This window comes from Diabrotica virgifera, chromosome 1 (genome assembly GCF_917563875.1).
Source record: "Diabrotica virgifera virgifera chromosome 1, PGI_DIABVI_V3a".
In the NCBI taxonomy this organism is placed as follows: Eukaryota; Metazoa; Arthropoda; class Insecta; order Coleoptera; family Chrysomelidae; genus Diabrotica; species Diabrotica virgifera.
In genome coordinates this window covers 181,947,903-181,967,660 of record NC_065443.1, presented here as the reverse complement: position 1 = coordinate 181,967,660, position 19,758 = coordinate 181,947,903, and the positions used below count along the sequence as shown (strand labels likewise).

Below are 19,758 nucleotides of genomic sequence, written 5' to 3'. Positions count from 1 at the left end.
CTTAAAAATTGCCAAGCTACAATAACATCTTTTTCGATTGAAGACATTTCAAATACTGATATACGGAAGATCCAAAATTGGCACGCTCCTGTATTCTACACAATGATAAAATGTGTTATGCGACGTTATCTCTGTTAAGTCTAAACAGATGGCTATTGAAAAATATGCAACATTTACCGTATGAGTTTTATTTTATATGTTGCATTTGGTGGGCGAGCTCTCTTAACCTTTCAGTGCTAACGTGAAATATTTTGACAAAAGTGCTAACGTTCGTCTCTGGGACCGTATGTTTATACATGCCCTAGTACTGTAAATTTTACAAATTTTCAAAATTTAATTACTTCAAGGGTCTAATTAAATACTTTTTTATTTAAAATAAATGCAGTTTTATTTAAAAATTATATTTATAAACAATTATTTTGACAAAAATAATTCCTTAACAAAAACAAGCAACTATTCTAAAAAGGGAGAAAAAAACTCTAAAATCTTAATAGAAACAAAAAATTTGCTGAGTTATTTTTAAACTAAAGATGAAATTATCCACTTATAATAACCACACTTAAGCAATTCTAATAATACGAAGTAATTTTAAACTTAAAAAAAGTCAATATTTTTCTGAACATTCCACACATATACCCTTTATGTGTTCTAAGGACATAAATTTATTACACTAGTAACAACTGTACTTTGTTTTTCGACTTTTCGTAGTTCATTTCTATTTCTAAAAAGTAAAAAAATAATATTTTATTCACCAAAAATACAACGCTAAAAGTTACATTTGTTACCTTTAGTACAGCCGCAAAAGCTAACATCCGTCTCTGAGACCGAAATCTTGTGTAACGAACGAACTATGTATCTACGTTCAACAATATTTAAATACTAACAACGGTTAGGTAAAATATGAAGCTATTGAATGACCTAGCCCGAATATCGGAATAGATCGTTAATTATAGGTATGAATAGGTTAGCTCCGTCTATGAGACCATGCGTTAGCACTGAAAGGTTAAGGACACTGCCATATAATGACTCGACAATGGTACTGGACGATTCGAAAAACGTTCGCAAAAATAGTCCCATAGTCCGCTGACAATCGCAGATACGATCACGCGTTCTCCTTTCGTGTAGGTACTTGCCGCCCGCCTGCATGTTTAACTCGTTACTAACAACGCACCGACATCGACACTCACAACGAACAGAAACACGCGACAGGCAGATGAACGAAACTCAAGGTTAACCCTACAAACAGTAGGGAACACCTGTTAGGTGAGGCCGATTGTTAGCATGTACAATACTTATCGCGCTTATGCACGGAACTACATAGCGGGAACTGACTTTTGCCGCACCCTGTACTATATTGTAAAGATTTTAAACAATTTTAAAAAAAGTTAAGCGCATTATGCACAAAAAGTGAAGAGCAAAAATAACGGGAAAAATTACGTCTTAGGTCTGGTCGACGCCGAGCCCCGTACATCGCCGGGCCCCGGTAAAAATGTACCGGCTGTACCGCCCTCTCGGCGGGCCTGAGAATAGGACGTTCAATAAGCCGAATTGCAAGAAATACAGCAGTAGAGACGTAAAGAGATAGTTCCCCAATAGGAAAACAATCAGTTGGAAGACAAACAAACTGATAGAACGACAACTTACTGGAGGCACATTTAAAAACAGATAGAGTTATGCCTACATAAAAAGAAGAAGAATACATGGGATATCTAAATAAGCCAATTGGATGCAATACGACCGGCTTGTAATTTTCAGTAGTTTAAATACTGTCGGTATTTAACTGAATAATTTTGTTTTTAATCTAAGACCTATTGCTTTTCATATTATAATACCTACTCATAATCCTGCCTATCAATAATATAATATTTCATGAAAATATTTTGTATCCAGAAAGATCCGACACAAGGTAAATAATTGAGATATTACTCAGAATTTATTTCTTTTGATTATTTTAAGTACTTATTTGTTGTTTTACCATCATACCAGTGTACCTCCTCCATAATTATATTCACAGTCTAGTACGTAATTTTTAGATTCTCTTATTGAGTTAAATATAGTCTAGTCGCAATATAGGGGGTCCCGTGGACACTTTTAGGTCGCCGCGATTTGATGGTGGTTTCTTAATTCTAAGATTATTTATTAATGGAGATTATTAATTCTAAGAAACTTTTGTTCTATACAGTTTTTTCACTTTCTCGAAATCTTTTATCACATATCTCGAAAAGTCAATACTTTTCGAGATATTTTTGTTTTTTTGTTGAAAAATGAACATATTCACTCGCAAATAACTCGAAAAGTATTGACTTGGTAAAAGAACTGTACAGAACAAAAGTTGTTTAGACTCAATCAGTTTATCCAATTCCGGACTTATTTTGAAGGTTTTTTTTGCACCCCCGAAACGGGGTGAAGCTCACCCCCAGGGTAAAAACACACATCGGCACAATATCACTTGTTTTGTTTGACATGTTAGATACGTGTATGCTAAATTTCATGTCATTCCAGGTGTTTTTTTTAAATATAGAGCAAAATCCGTGAGTAAACGTACTATAAACCATTATTTTTGCAATAATTTATTAATAACAAAGTCGGAACGTGGTTTAAGATATCAGGACTAGTGACAATCTATTTTGCGTATAAAAATACTATGAAAAATACTACAAACTTGCTGTAGATAACGCATTTCGAGCTTTTCGGCGAATATACAATTATTTTGTTATTAACAAAATAAGAACACATTTTGAGTAATCGTGAATGTCGTATTCGATTTAGCGACCAAAAATACACCAGAGAAGACCTTAACACTATCAATTTATTTACAGGGCTTCTAATAATTCCTGAAAAACATCTAATTTTACCATAATTTGTTAATAACAATTAAACGCCTCACATTCGGGCTTCCAGACCACTTCCATTGGATTCAGCGACCCAAAAACCCATAATACCACCATCAAATCGTGGCGACCTAAAAATGCCCACGGGACCCCTATGTTGCGACTAGACTAATAATTATGTCTTTGTGGATTTAATCTTGGTTTCTTATTCGTACTAAATAATATATAGACCGATCAAATAAAATTAAAATACATATAAATCAAAATGTAATTCCGTACAGGTTGGAATACATTTTTTATCAAAGTTTAGGTCAAAACAAAAGATTTTTTCAAGAAAGTATATGATTCATATGAGGGGATCATTGTTTAATAATTAAAAATGGGTAATTTTTGCACAAAATTTACTTTTTTGACTGCTGCGGTAATTCTTGTTTTTATTAAAGTTTTTACACTTTTTTTCTGCAAAGCTGAAGAAACAATATTTTATATAAGACTTACTAAATTAAATTTGGCCCTTAATTTATTTAAATAATTGTAAATCTAAATTGAAAAACTTTCCAAAAAAAATATTGTTTTGATTATAAATAAGCACAATAAAACATTTTGTTTCGCAAAAAAAGTTGCGCTATGGTACCAGTATAAATTTTAAAAAAAAATTTTGATAAACATGGAGCAGTTTATGAGATATGTAATTTGTTTATTAAAGGTTACCATTTTTTCAATTGCAAAAACGCGGTTGTTCGAGATAGAGCATACAAGTTTTTAGGGTCTCATTTATTTTGGTTTTAGTAATAGTACTGTAACAGTTCGGCCTATTTCCCCGTGTTAAATCCCATAAGAAATCGCTAAGGTCCAACGTGGTCATTTTTGACGCGTATAGTGGTGGAGGCGCCACGGCTCGTAGGATCGTCTCGTGTGGCGGCTTGCAGGAAAGGGGAGGGGTAACGAATATGGGGTAAGCGCAAAGACATGGCATCGCATACGCTGTTATTTGTGTCTTCTTTTCGAATCTAAATTTATAATACCACGCCCGTTTATGAATATTTCTAGGCAGCATATGTCTCTCATAAATTTAATAAGGTAATGTTTTGCCATACTTCATTATGTCTGTATTTGTTAAAGCGTGATGAGGAAGGATTAGTTTGTGTGAAATAAAGACATCTGCATGTCTTAATAATAACCGCCAAGATTTTTTAATATCTAAAAATAACTTAACCATCTGGCAGTCTAATCAGCATCCGGTACTTCAGGGCAGATGAGGGGACCATCGACCAACAGTGATAGTAAACATTCGGTCTAAAAAATTGCATTAAATCATTAACATATTTAAAGCATAGGCCTCTTCTTTCCATCTCTCGCAAAGTATAATATACAGGGTGTAGTCAGAAAGTCAAACCAATTTTTCTTTCCGTCTGTCACAGAGTATAATATACAGGGTTTAGTCAGAAAGTCAAACCAATTTAATATATACCATTCTTACGGCCAAACCAACAAATATCCACCGTCTTCTACGATTGAATACTACTATACATGAATCTCCAGCCAATCACACACCTGTTCCTTACAAAGAACATATACCATTCTTGCAGTATGGCCAAACCAACACACATCCACAGTCTTCTCTGATTCCCTGGATCGCCCTCCAATCATACACCTGCTCCTTATAAAGAGCATATACCATTCTTGCAGTATGGCCAAACCAACACACATCCACCGTCTTCTCTGATTCCCTGGATCGCCCTCCAATCATACACCTGTTCCTAGAGACATATACCATCCTTACGGCCAAACCAACAAACACCCACCGTCTTCTATGATTGAACACTACTATACATAAATCTCCATCCAATCGTGATTGTGAGTTGCATACTTTAGTTTATCTAAGGCAAGTCGGGTAATACTATGTAGGTAGAGATTGTACTTCTCAGGTAAAAATGGGATTATCTGTTTTATTATAAAAACCGTTTAACAATATAGCATAGTACAAACAATTGTTTGATATATAGATATGATGTTTATGTTGACATAGAAAAGGCATTTAATATAGTAAAAATAAGTTGTATTATTGAAATAGAAAAATACATGTACTGTATTTTACCTATGACCATAAACAAATTTAGACTACATAGACTGAAAAAAGGTTAGCAAGGACAGTCAAGCAGTAAATAATGGTTAAATATAATATGTAAACGTTAATAAAATAATGTTAGTATCTAACCGATAGAATGTGTGTAAAGCGATTTATAAAATTTTATAAGCATGCAATGAAGGAAAGGTAGTCATTTCGGTCGAACATAAATTTGTTGAAAAAACAAAAATATATTCTTAACAGCAGCCACCAACGTGAAGGTACGACTACATAGACCGCCATGTTAGTAGGGAAGATGGTTAGTAGGAATGAAATATTTTACATTATATGATAATATATTTAATAACGGCAATATACTTAACTTACTTACTAAGGTCACTCTATTACTTGGTTTAGTAGACATCTTTTTATTGATCTGTTGGACATCTTTTATCTATTCTTATTAATGTTAAAACACCGATACTTTGGTATCAATTCATTCGTTACTAAGTTCTATAGTATTCAAAAATGAATTATTAGGGGAAAATAACTCTAGGTTATCTAATCTTAAAACTAGGGATTTTCCGACTCCTGTTTTGTGACAGGCTATCGAAGACTTAAAACTAAATCGGGGAAAGAAGACCATTAAGTTATCGATTGTCTTAATTTGGAGGCTACACGAGCAACGGTTCCAGAGTTAACTAGAACGGCTCATTAATTTGCCAGTGGTCCATATCAAATATCTTTTTAGTGGTCATAACTAAACATCTTTTTATATGGGTTAATCTTAATAATTATACTTCATTTAGAGATAATATATACAAAACTACGATCTACTAGAATCATCATATGTTAAAAAAAAACGATGAGTGCAGGAAAGGTTGAGGAATGTAGTAAAAAGGGTCTGTTCCTGATATCAGTATGTTAGCTGTAATAAATAAAGTTTTAAAAATTACAATATTCAATCATCTAAATAATCTTAGTGGCGTAAAAACGATTAGTGATAGGGTGATAAGAGGATTATATTATTAAAAAAATGTCTAATTCTGATGTATTTATCAATATTGCAGTTGTAATAGATAAAGTTTTAAGAAATGACTATATTCAATCAGCATCCATCTTAAAGTCAATCGAATCATCAATGGTAAATGTTAAAATAAGTTTATTAAAATTTTTGTCTTAAATCTAATCAACATCCATCTCAAGAGTATCAATTAAATAGTGCCCAAAGGGAAGCGTATCATAAGAACCCTGAATGTGTTGTCTTTTATCATCATTGGAGCTGAGCGCAATCTTGCTTTGAGTTATAGAATAAACTTGGTGTTTATCAGAGCGTATAAGATTTTGCGTGGCAGTCTTTGTTGTGAAGGTATCTAAACATTCTACGTAGTCCTCAAAAGTAATTTTAGTATTTACTACAGATTTCTTTACCCCCTTCGCCTTCTTTGTAACACCATAATTTCGTATAATATTATCAATTTCATCATCCTCATACTCTTGTTCTTTCAACTTCCCCCTCAGCTTTTCAATGTCATTATCTGTGGTAGCTGCTTTTGTCGTGTATAATTTCGATCGGAGTCCTATGTAATCGGTCATAATGCAGCCATTATTCTCATCTTTCATTATGCCCAATACCTTCTTATTAACCAGAGGGATGTTGTAAATGTTATCTTTAGGATAGTCTGAGGTATCAAAATATTTATAGCAATCATATATCATTGCTTCATACGGGTCTTTTTCCCGTATCTCCACAATCACCGAATCTGTATCTGTATAGCAGGTCGAAAAGTTTTCTCCGAACCTGCTAGCTAAGTAGCCATATTGGAAATCATATATGGTTGTTTTCGCCAAATCTAAAATACTCATCCCAACATAAATCGGTTTAACTAACCATATTTCCGCTCTATGCATCTCAACAGCAATCAAATTTTCATTAAAGATAGTGGCGTTTTTAAACAGGGGGCTACTTATTCTAGCTTCAGCTCCATAACGACCCTCCCACTCTGTCAGCAATTTAATATCAACGCGCCTGCGCACACACTCTAAAGTCTTACCGAACACTGCATTGTTCATAAGCTTAAACAGATTCTTTTCAAACTCATTTTTTGCTGCCTTCCGCAGATTTGTATTCAAGTCGATGTATGACTTTAACCAAGGAGACTGCTTAAATTTCAGGACTCGATGAATCTTTTTTAGTATTAATCCATGAGCTAGCACTTGCTTCAAGGCCCTGTAATGAATTACATATCTTTCTTTATCATGAAGGGTAGCCATTAATTTGGTCAGCTCTCGCGGACGTTTAGGAGGTTTCATAGTTTTCGGGTTCAAGGATTGGGGACAGAATGGGATGTCTTTATGACGATCATGGAGATGTTGAGGATACTCCAGATCGACCTCGAGAATGCACCCTTCAGAAGAATCGTCCGGAATACTAAGAACGTCGATGTTAGTATCAGTCCACTCGAAACCTCCAAATGGAAGATATTGCGACATTGCCCACCCATATTGATTATTGACATCGAAATACATCAGATAGGAGTCGGTCTTAGATGGGTCGTAAGATACCATGTACTTGTTATTAGCATGAACACGACGTTTCGAGCAAACTTGACTCAAACCACCACGAATGCCACGCTCCACAAACAAATGCATATCTGGATCAGTTAAAAGTTCAAGTTCCTGTTTTGTATACTTAAGCATTGCATCCCACGTGAATCCAGGTAGAGTAAAGTAATGAGCGGGGTCAAGATTATATGTTTCGAGACAACTGGAGCGGAACCGCTCAAAAACATCGGCAAGAAGAAGAATATCTGTTTTCATGTAGAGATCGACGTAATCTCCGAGAGAAGAACAAGAGAATGAGGACCAGACTTGGAGGGCGCGATGATAATGGCGGCGAGGACAAGGTTTATCCTCAAGTTTATTATAAAAAGACTCGATAGACGGCAGACATGTTTCAATAAAGCGATCAAAAGAATCAATATAATCATAAGGCATGATACCTTTCGCAGTAAGAAGATTGAACTGCTCCTCGGGAAGGAAAACATATTGAGAGCGGAGATTAGGATATTCGGTCAAATAAGAAGAGAGCTTATCGAGAGAAGACGCCATAAATCGAAAACTATCGATGAAACGAAATTTAATTCGAGCATCATTAATGTGTTTAGTGAAAGATATATATTTTTCCTTTGTAATAGGAAGAAGATCTACGGGACCTTTGATGTGAGTAGCAATATCAGTAACAATGAAGTGGGCATCATATCCGCTGAGGTTATGAAATATCACAGGGATAGTGTGAGCATCTTTGTAATTAATGTTACACCCTTCATGAGCTGCAAATCTATAATTATTTTCTGGGATCAGGTGATTATGATCTCGAATTTTCTTATCGCTGGGGGAGAAGCGCTGCTCACAAATATGACAATGAGTGGCTGATTGAAAATCACTCTCTTGCTGAAATGTCATATTAATATCAAATGGACACATAAACACCGTAGAAACATCCTCAGCAAGCTGATTTAGTTCATCTGCGAACCATTTCATGCAATCTTTTCCACGATATGATTTGTAAAATGACAGAGAATTATCATAGGAACATTTAAAGTAATACCCAACGGCAGCAGGTATATGTTTTTGATAGGTAGTCTTTTCAGCACTATGTTCCAGAACGCTTTCGAGATCTGCGTATACGGCGAAGGGGGCTTTTAGTTTATTCCTGAAATTCTTAAATTTTAACATTTTTTGGCTTTCTTCAGGCATTTTAATGGCTGTTTCATTTATTCTTTCACAATCGTTGATGTGAGCTTCTAACTGTGTATACGATGAAAATGGTTGTAAACACCTATCACAGATAACATCTGATCGCCCATTGCAGCATGTCTTATGAACATTCATCTTTTCTTGTGATCGGAAGTAATGGAGGCAGCCATCACAGAAATATTTTGTTCCATCACATTTGCTAAGCTGCTTGGAAAGGAGGCGAGATAGATTTTTTATCCAAACGTAATGATATCTAACGGGACCTTGGTCGTCATAATTATCTTGTATCAAAAGCATATTCACATGTTTATCCTTCTTGTTTTTTGTTAGGAAGGTTGGGAGGGTCGTATAGTTCTTTTTCTCCTTTTTCAAAATGTATACATTGATCGATATATTATTCTGCTTTTCAAAATTCGGAATCTGTTTGAAGGTCATTGGCCACTGAATACCTTTAAGTTTCAGCACTTGGGAGTAGTGTGGGTAAGATGACATTAAATCAGAGTTACTCCGACAAGGATATAACGCCGATATGACAGCCCATGCAAAGCATGCCTCGTCATCGTTCTTAACATTAATGCATGCCTGTTTTCTTTTTATCTGAGGGGGAAGTTCAATGTATGAAGAGCCAAGCTGTGGTGTAAATTTGTTTATATTAACCCCCAGGTTAACAACCGCTTTTAGTGCCCAGCCACTATCTCTCTCTTGGAATTCTTCCAAGTCTCTGCTGATGGGTTCCACTACTTTTTTCTTGAACCATTCATCAAGATTGGTGTCTCTATAAATGGCTGAGTTTGAAGTAGTGAAGTACTTGGTTTCATTTATCATCTTTTCACCTTGAGCAATCTCGAACTCTCCTCCAAATGCTATGTTAACTTTCACTGCAGCGTTATTTTTTAAGACATTATGGATTCGTCGCTTGAACAGAGCTTTGCAATCAACCAGGAAACTTCCCGGGTCCTTGTGTTTCAGGTTCGAAATGACTCCAGTCTGAATTCTTGAATTAAATGTAGATACAGAGTCATCCCATTGTACCCTACGCTTTGCAGTCTCCGGTAGAGTTTTTAGTCCCGCCCCCTTCTTCTGTTCGGCTTTTAGTTGGTTTCTTAATGTTTTCACCTGCCGCATCTGGGCTTCGAGGTGGTGCTTTTCGCCAATCGTCTTTGCAAACCTCATTCTATCATGAATCATTTTAATCGCTTTTTTACACTCTACCAACCCTTTTCTTAACTTTTCAACATTATAATTGTCAGATATTAACCCCAAGATGGTTCCAATTAAATGAATTAGTTTAGCCAACATGTTTAAACAAAAAAGCCAATATTCAAAGATAGATTAAAAAAAAATTCAAAATTTTCAAAAATTGTCAATTTAAATCAAAAAATTATGAAAAAGTCGAAAATTATTAAAAATAATCAATAATTATTTTAAAAAAATCAAAATTTTCAAAATATACCACTCAGCAGAGCACACGTAAATGATTAACCAAAGCACTAAAGGAAGATCTGAAACGGAACGAGAAAATACAAGCTGCGTCAAGTATTTATTAAACTTTGGTCGGACGGAAAACTGAACGGTGATACGTTATGCTCAAAAGGCCTCTGAAATGAGTAGATTTGTGCGTGTTTTCTCATAAGAATCAATGTAAAAGTGCTGTATTTAACATATTTATTGAAATCATCAAATACTTCATCCAGTTCAGTGCTGATAGTTATAATTTTATTGCATGTGTTCATGGACTTGATATCTGATAGGTTAGTGTCAGGTTTTAGATAAATACCAAATATTTCAAAATTTACCTTTATGCTATTGAACTGGTGTAGATATTCACTCAAAATGTTCAAAACTTTGGGTTTAACATGTTTTAAAAATCAATTATAATCCAGTTTTTTATCACTACTAAAACGATAAGATGCGATTCTGATTTAAACGCATGCGTCAATTTTAAAACACATCCATATCTCACTTCCAATTTAAGCGGTCTTAATCTTTTTTCGGGAATATAATAATCACCATTAAGCTTATTATCACTATTTACATTTCCGTATTTACATATGTTCCTACGTCGCGACAGCTTATCCGAGCGCGAAAACGATTTATTACACTTACTACACGTATTATAATTCCCGATAAACTATTGAGGAGCTCCACTAATTTGCCTTAAATAGGATAAAGATACGAGAATATTAACCCCACCATATCATTTTTGACAATGTTGATCGATAGCTATTTTTAGACCGAACACCGGGTAGTCTAGTCTGCATCCTGTTTGAATCTGTGTGCGAAATGAGGAACATCTGGCAATTGTGATAAATTAAGAAAGATGATATTGTGGGAACTCATTTCTTGGTTTTTCTCATGCAAAGTTGTCGTAAAGCGGACATTAAAACATAATTAAAAAAAATTAACTGAACCTCCACACACACTGTGAGAAACACAGTTGGTATTTTTTGCGAAGAATATAACTATGCAGAAACCGTCGTGTGAAATGAGGACATCTGCTTGTCATCTGCCGATCTAAGCACCGAGGTTTTAATATCTAAAAATAACTTAAGCATCTAGTCTACTCAACATCCGGGCATGCCAGATGAGGTACCAACAACCAACAGTGGTAGTGATGATTCGGTATAAAAATAGCATTAAATCATTAACATATTTAAAGCAAAGGCCTCTTCTTCTCGTCTGGCGAAAAGTGTAATATACAGTGGGTAGTCAGAAAGTCAAACCAATTCTTCTTTCCGTCTATCGCAAAGTATAATATATACAGGGTGTAGTCTGAAAGTCAAACCAATTCTTCTTTCCGTCTGTAACAAAGTATAATATACACGGTGTAGGTAGAAAGTCAAACCAAGAACCAGGAATTAAATTAAAAATATAAGAGCACACGAGTTATGAAACAACCATCTTACAAGCAAAAACGACACAGCATATAATGAAATCAGTAAAATAGCGAAAAGGCAAGACGTCATAATCAGGATAAAACCTCCATATATATTTGTGAATGGAAGAAACAACACAAGATATAAAATTAAAGTGTTGGAAAACTCATACAAAAGTAATATGTATACGTGTGTTCAATATTTCTATAAACCTTGTTATTTAATCTAATCATGAATTAAAATTTCTAGTGTAAATCTTAAGATACAGTTTGAGATAGGATTTCAATGTTCCTTTTTATTTTTTCAAAAATTTTAAGATACCGCTTATTTGGTTATATGTATACCTACAGTTGCAGCATCAATAATATTACTTATTTTGTAATTACCCACCATCCAGATAATTATTGATAAATAAAATATGTATGATTAGCAGCAGAGTCCCAGGTATTTGTCACATTTTCCGGGCATTTTTTGTATTTTCCAGATATTTTTCTGAACTCTCTTATTATCCATTTATTTTTTGAATTTTGCAAGTATTTTTAACATTTTTCGTAATTTTTCGGGTATTTTTCATATTTTCCAGATATTTTTCTGAACTCTCTAATAATCCATTTATTTTATGAATTTTGCAAGTATTTTTAACATTTTTCGTAATTTTTCGGGTATTTTTCATATTTTCCAGATATTTTTCTGAACTCTCTTATTATCCATCTATTTTTTGAATTTTGCAAGTATTTTTAACATGTTTCGTAATTTTTCGGGTATTTTTCATATTTTCCGAGGTATTTTTTAACATTTTGTCATCCACTTTCAAAAAAAACGACAACAACGAAAATCTTCTATGTTAACCATTTTCAGTTGTACTGTTACAAATACACCACATTATTCTTAAAGATTTTGCAAGGTCGGTTGAATGTCTCCGGACCTGCGTATAATTTGTCTCCTTTTCATTACTGAGAAACTGCAACGAATTTGTCTATTTGGCGAAAAATATCTAATTGACACAATTTTATAGGAAAACTTTACCGTTGTACCGTTTTATTCACTGTTTTCATTTGTTGAGTAACATATTTAAATTATTTTGATTTTAAGTAGTTTCATAGTCTTCTCTAATTATCATTCTTTATAGCTTATTTATCCTCCGCAAGACTTCCGCATTTGTTATATGGCTCATGTAGTATATCGTCGTCATCAGACCCAAAACTTCGTATGTAAACTTTTTGACGAAATCTACTTTTGTGGTATGGCCATTCATCTTGTCGACTTTTATTGTAAGACCTCGTAATAAAATTATCGGTAGATATGAGGTTTGGATTGTCATTATATTTCTTTCGATCTGTACAATGTCAGGTTACTCGTTTTTATACAAACTTTCTACTATATACCTAATAATTCTAGTAACTATATAACTAGTAATTTGAAAATATTAAACATACATACTTAAATAAAATGAGTAGTGTAATTATGTACTAGCAAAATGAGCAGGGTCAACGATCTGGCCATCTGGCAGTCTCGACATCCGGTCTAAAAATAGGGTGAGGGAATATATGATATTGTACTAGCAAAATGAAGTGGAACATCTGGCAGTGAACACCTGCATCCGGTTTGCTAGGACATAATTACACTACTCATTTTATTTAAGTATGTATGTTTAATATTTTCAAATTACTAGTTATATAGTTACTAGAATTATTAGGTATATAGTAGAAAGTTTGTATAAAAACGAGTAACCTGACATTGTACAGATCGAAAGAAATATAATGACAATCCAAACCTCATATCTACCGATAATTTTATTACGAGGTCTTACAATAAAAGTCGACAAGATGAATGGCCATACCACAAAAGTAGATTTCGTCAAAAAGTTTACATACGAAGTTTTGGGTCTGATGACGACGATATACTACATGAGCCATATAACAAATGCGGAAGTCTTGCGGAGGATAAATAAGCTATAAAGAATGATAATTAGAGAAGACTATGAAACTACTTAAAATCAAAATAATTTAAATATGTTACTCAACAAATGAAAACAGTGAATAAAACGGTACAACGGTAAAGTTTTCCTATAAAATTGTGTCAATTAGATATTTTTCGCCAAATAGACAAATTCGTTGCAGTTTCTCAGTAATGAAAAGGAGACAAATTATACGCAGGTCCGGAGACATTCAACCGACCTTGCAAAATCTTTAAGAATAATGTGGTGTATTTGTAACAGTACAACTGAAAATGGTTAACATAGAAGATTTTCGTTGTTGTCGTTTTTTTTGAAAGTGGATGACAAAATGTTAAAAAATACCTCGGAAAATATGAAAAATACCCGAAAAATTACGAAACATGTTAAAAATACTTGCAAAATTCAAAAAATAGATGGATAATAAGAGAGTTCAGAAAAATATCTGGAAAATATGAAAAATACCCGAAAAATTACGAAAAATGTTAAAAATACTTGCAAAATTCATAAAATAAATGGATTATTAGAGAGTTCAGAAAAATATCTGGAAAATATGAAAAATACCCGAAAAATTACGAAAAATGTTAAAAATACTTGCAAAATTCAAAAAATAAATGGATAATAAGAGAGTTCAGAAAAATATCTGGAAAATACAAAAAATGCCCGGAAAATGTGACAAATACCTGGGACTCTGCTGCTAATCATACATATTTTATTTATCAATAATTATCTGGATGGTGGGTAATTACAAAATAAGTAATATTATTGATGCTGCAACTGTAGGTATACATATAACCAAATAAGCGGTATCTTAAAATTTTTGAAAAAATAAAAAGGAACATTGAAATCCTATCTCAAACTGTATCTTAAGATTTACACTAGAAATTTTAATTCATGATTAGATTAAATAACAAGGTTTATAGAAATATTGAACACACGTATACATATTACTTTTGTATGAGTTTTCCAACACTTTAATTTTATATCTTGTGTTGTTTCTTCCATTCACAAATATATATGGAGGTTTTATCCTGATTATGACGTCTTGCCTTTTCGCTATTTTACTGATTTCATTATATGCTGTGTCGTTTTTGCTTGTAAGATGGTTGTTTCATAACTCGTGTGCTCTTATATTTTTAATTTAATTCCTGGTTCTTGGTTTGACTTTCTACCTACACCGTGTATATTATACTTTGTTACAGACGGAAAGAAGAATTGGTTTGACTTTCAGACTACACCCTGTATATATTATACTTTGCGATAGACGGAAAGAAGAATTGGTTTGACTTTCTGACTACCCACTGTATATTACACTTTTCGCCAGACGAGAAGAAGAGGCCTTTGCTTTAAATATGTTAATGATTTAATGCTATTTTTATACCGAATCATCACTACCACTGTTGGTTGTTGGTACCTCATCTGGCATGCCCGGATGTTGAGTAGACTAGATGCTTAAGTTATTTTTAGATATTAAAACCTCGGTGCTTAGATCGGCAGATGACAAGCAGATGTCCTCATTTCACACGACGGTTTCTGCATAGTTATATTCTTCGCAAAAAATACCAACTGTGTTTCTCACAGTGTGTGTGGAGGTTCAGTTAATTTTTTTTAATTATGTTTTAATGTCCGCTTTACGACAACTTTGCATGAGAAAAACCAAGAAATGAGTTCCCACAATATCATCTTTCTTAATTTATCACAATTGCCAGATGTTCCTCATTTCGCACACAGATTCAAACAGGATGCAGACTAGACTACCCGGTGTTCGGTCTAAAAATAGCTATCGATCAACATTGTCAAAAATGATATGGTGGGGTTAATATTCTCGTATCTTTATCCTATTTAAGGCAAATTAGTGGAGCTCCTCAATAGTTTATCGGGAATTATAATACGTGTAGTAAGTGTAATAAATCGTTTTCGCGCTCGGATAAGCTGTCGCGACGTAGGAACATATGTAAATACGGAAATGTAAATAGTGATAATAAGCTTAATGGTGATTATTATATTCCCGAAAAAAGATTAAGACCGCTTAAATTGGAAGTGAGATATGGATGTGTTTTAAAATTGACGCATGCGTTTAAATCAGAATCGCATCTTATCGTTTTAGTAGTGATAAAAAACTGGATTATAATTGATTTTTAAAACATGTTAAACCCAAAGTTTTGAACATTTTGAGTGAATATCTACACCAGTTCAATAGCATAAAGGTAAATTTTGAAATATTTGGTATTTATCTAAAACCTGACACTAACCTATCAGATATCAAGTCCATGAACACATGCAATAAAATTATAACTATCAGCACTGAACTGGATGAAGTATTTGATGATTTCAATAAATATGTTAAATACAGCACTTTTACATTGATTCTTATGAGAAAACACGCACAAATCTACTCATTTCAGAGGCCTTTTGAGCATAACGTATCACCGTTCAGTTTTCCGTCCGACCAAAGTTTAATAAATACTTGACGCAGCTTGTATTTTCTCGTTCCGTTTCAGATCTTCCTTTAGTGCTTTGGTTAATCATTTACGTGTGCTCTGCTGAGTGGTATATTTTGAAAATTTTGATTTTTTTAAAATAATTATTGATTATTTTTAATAATTTTCGACTTTTTCATAATTTTTTGATTTAAATTGACAATTTTTGAAAATTTTGAATTTTTTTTTAATCTATCTTTGAATATTGGCTTTTTTGTTTAAACATGTTGGCTAAACTAATTCATTTAATTGGAACCATCTTGGGGTTAATATCTGACAATTATAATGTTGAAAAGTTAAGAAAAGGGTTGGTAGAGTGTAAAAAAGCGATTAAAATGATTCATGATAGAATGAGGTTTGCAAAGACGATTGGCGAAAAGCACCACCTCGAAGCCCAGATGCGGCAGGTGAAAACATTAAGAAACCAACTAAAAGCCGAACAGAAGAAGGGGGCGGGACTAAAAACTCTACCGGAGACTGCAAAGCGTAGGGTACAATGGGATGACTCTGTATCTACATTTAATTCAAGAATTCAGACTGGAGTCATTTCGAACCTGAAACACAAGGACCCGGGAAGTTTCCTGGTTGATTGCAAAGCTCTGTTCAAGCGACGAATCCATAATGTCTTAAAAAATAACGCTGCAGTGAAAGTTAACATAGCATTTGGAGGAGAGTTCGAGATTGCTCAAGGTGAAAAGATGATAAATGAAACCAAGTACTTCACTACTTCAAACTCAGCCATTTATAGAGACACCAATCTTGATGAATGGTTCAAGAAAAAAGTAGTGGAACCCATCAGCAGAGACTTGGAAGAATTCCAAGAGAGAGATAGTGGCTGGGCACTAAAAGCGGTTGTTAACCTGGGGGTTAATATAAACAAATTTACACCACAGCTTGGCTCTTCATACATTGAACTTCCCCCTCAGATAAAAAGAAAACAGGCATGCATTAATGTTAAGAACGATGACGAGGCATGCTTTGCATGGGCTGTCATATCGGCGTTATATCCTTGTCGGAGTAACTCTGATTTAATGTCATCTTACCCACACTACTCCCAAGTGCTGAAACTTAAAGGTATTCAGTGGCCAATGACCTTCAAACAGATTCCGAATTTTGAAAAGCAGAATAATATATCGATCAATGTATACATTTTGAAAAAGGAGAAAAAGAACTATACGACCCTCCCAACCTTCCTAACAAAAAACAAGAAGGATAAACATGTGAATATGCTTTTGATACAAGATAATTATGACGACCAAGGTCCCGTTAGATATCATTACGTTTGGATAAAAAATCTATCTCGCCTCCTTTCCAAGCAGCTTAGCAAATGTGATGGAACAAAATATTTCTGTGATGGCTGCCTCCATTACTTCCGATCACAAGAAAAGATGAATGTTCATAAGACATGCTGCAATGGGCGATCAGATGTTATCTGTGATAGGTGTTTACAACCATTTTCATCGTATACACAGTTAGAAGCTCACATCAACGATTGTGAAAGAATAAATGAAACAGCCATTAAAATGCCTGAAGAAAGCCAAAAAATGTTAAAATTTAAGAATTTCAGGAATAAACTAAAAGCCCCCTTCGCCGTATACGCAGATCTCGAAAGCGTTCTGGAACATAGTGCTGAAAAGACTACCTATCAAAAACATATACCTGCTGCCGTTGGGTATTACTTTAAATGTTCCTATGATAATTCTCTGTCATTTTACAAATCATATCGTGGAAAAGATTGCATGAAATGGTTCGCAGATGAACTAAATCAGCTTGCTGAGGATGTTTCTACGGTGTTTATGTGTCCATTTGATATTAATATGACATTTCAGCAAGAGAGTGATTTTCAATCAGCCACTCATTGTCATATTTGTGAGCAGCGCTTCTCCCCCAGCGATAAGAAAATTCGAGATCATAATCACCTGATCCCAGAAAATAATTATAGATTTGCAGCTCATGAAGGGTGTAACATTAATTACAAAGATGCTCACACTATCCCTGTGATATTTCATAACCTCAGCGGATATGATGCCCACTTCATTGTTACTGATATTGCTACTCACATCAAAGGTCCCGTAGATCTTCTTCCTATTACAAAGGAAAAATATATATCTTTCACTAAACACCATTAATGAGCTCGAATTAAATTTCGTTTCATCGATAGTTTTCGATTTATGGCGTCTTCTCCTCGATAAGCTCTCTTCTTATTTGACCGAATATCCTAATCTCCGCTCTCAATATGTTTTCCTTCCCGAGGAGCAGTTCAATCTTCTTACTGCGAAAGGTATCATGCCTTATGATTATATTGATTCTTTTGATCGCTTTATTGAAACATGTCTGCCGTCTATCGAGTCTTTTTATAATAAACTTGAGGATAAACCTTGTCCTCGCCGCCATTATCATCGCGCCCTCCAAGTCTGGTCCTCATTCTCTTGTTCTTCTCTCGGAGATTACGTTCGATCTCTACATGAAAACAGATATTCTTCTTCTTGCCGATGTTTTTGAGCGGTTCCGCTCCAGTTGTCTCGAAACATATAATCTTGACCCCGCTCATTACTTTACTCTACCTGGATTCACGTGGGATGCAATGCTTAAGTATACAAAACAGGAACTTGAACTTTTAACTGATCCAGATATGCATTTGTTTGTGGAGCGTGGCATTCGTGGTGGGTTTGAGTCAAGTTGCTCGAAACGTCGTGTTTCATGCTAATAACAAGTACATGGTATCTTACGACCCATCTAAGACCGACTCCTATCTGATGTATTTCGATGTCAATAATCAATATGGTTGGGCAATGTCGCAATATCTTCCATTTGGAGGTTTCGAGTGGACTGATACTAACATCGACGTTCTTAGTATTTCCGGACGATTCTTCTGAAGGGTGCATTCTCGAGGTCGATCTGGAGTATCCTCAACATCTCCAAGATCGTCATAAAGACATCCCATTCTGTCCCCAATCCCTTGAACCCCGAAAACTATGAAACCTCCTAAACGTCCGCGAGAGCTGACCAAATTAATGGCTACCCTTCATGATAAAGAAAGATATGTAATTCTTACAGGGCCTTGAAGCAAGTGCTAGCTCATGGATTAATACTAAAAAAGATTCATCGAGTCCTGAAATTTAAGCAGGTCTCCTTGGTTAAAGTCATACATCGACTTGAATACAAATCTGCGGAAGGCAGCAAAAAATGAGTTTGAAAAGAATCTGTTTAAGCTTATGAACAATGCAGTAGTTCGGTAAGACTTTAGAGTGTGTGCGCAGGCGCGTTGATATTAAATTGCTGACAGAGTGGGAGGGTCGTTATGGAGCTGAAGCTAGAATAAGTAGCCCCCTGTTTAAAACGCCACTATCTTTAATGAAAATTTGATTGCTGTTGAGATGCATAGAGCGGAAATATGGTTTAGTTAAACCGATTTATGTTGGCGATGAGTATTTTAGATTTGGGCGAAAAACAACATAATATGATTTCCAATATGGCTACCTTAGCTAGCAGGTTCGGAGAAAACTTTTTCGACCTGCTATACAGATACAGATGCGGTGATTGTGGAGATACGGGAAAAGACCCGTATGAAGCAATGATATATGATTGCTATAAATATTTTGATACCTCAGACTATCCTAAAGATTAACATTTACAACATCCCCTCTGGTTAATAAGAAGGTATTGGGCTAATGAAAGATGAGAATAATGGCTGCATTATGACCGATTACATAGGACTCCGATCGAAATTATACACGACAAAAAAGCAGCTACACAGATAATGACATTGAAAAGCTGAGGGGGAAGTTGA

General features: G+C 34.5%; 1 protein-coding gene across 1 annotated transcript; it reads right to left on the bottom strand.

The window, feature by feature from the left end:
* Nucleotides 1-6,084: 6,084 nt before the first annotated feature.
* LOC126892181 (uncharacterized) lies at nucleotides 6,085-9,846 on the bottom strand. The gene has a single exon (XM_050661655.1). The coding sequence runs from the start codon at nucleotides 9,844-9,846 to the stop codon at nucleotides 6,085-6,087; it is 3,762 nt and encodes a 1,253-aa protein (XP_050517612.1).
* Between the last annotated feature and the right edge of the window lie 9,912 nt (nucleotides 9,847-19,758).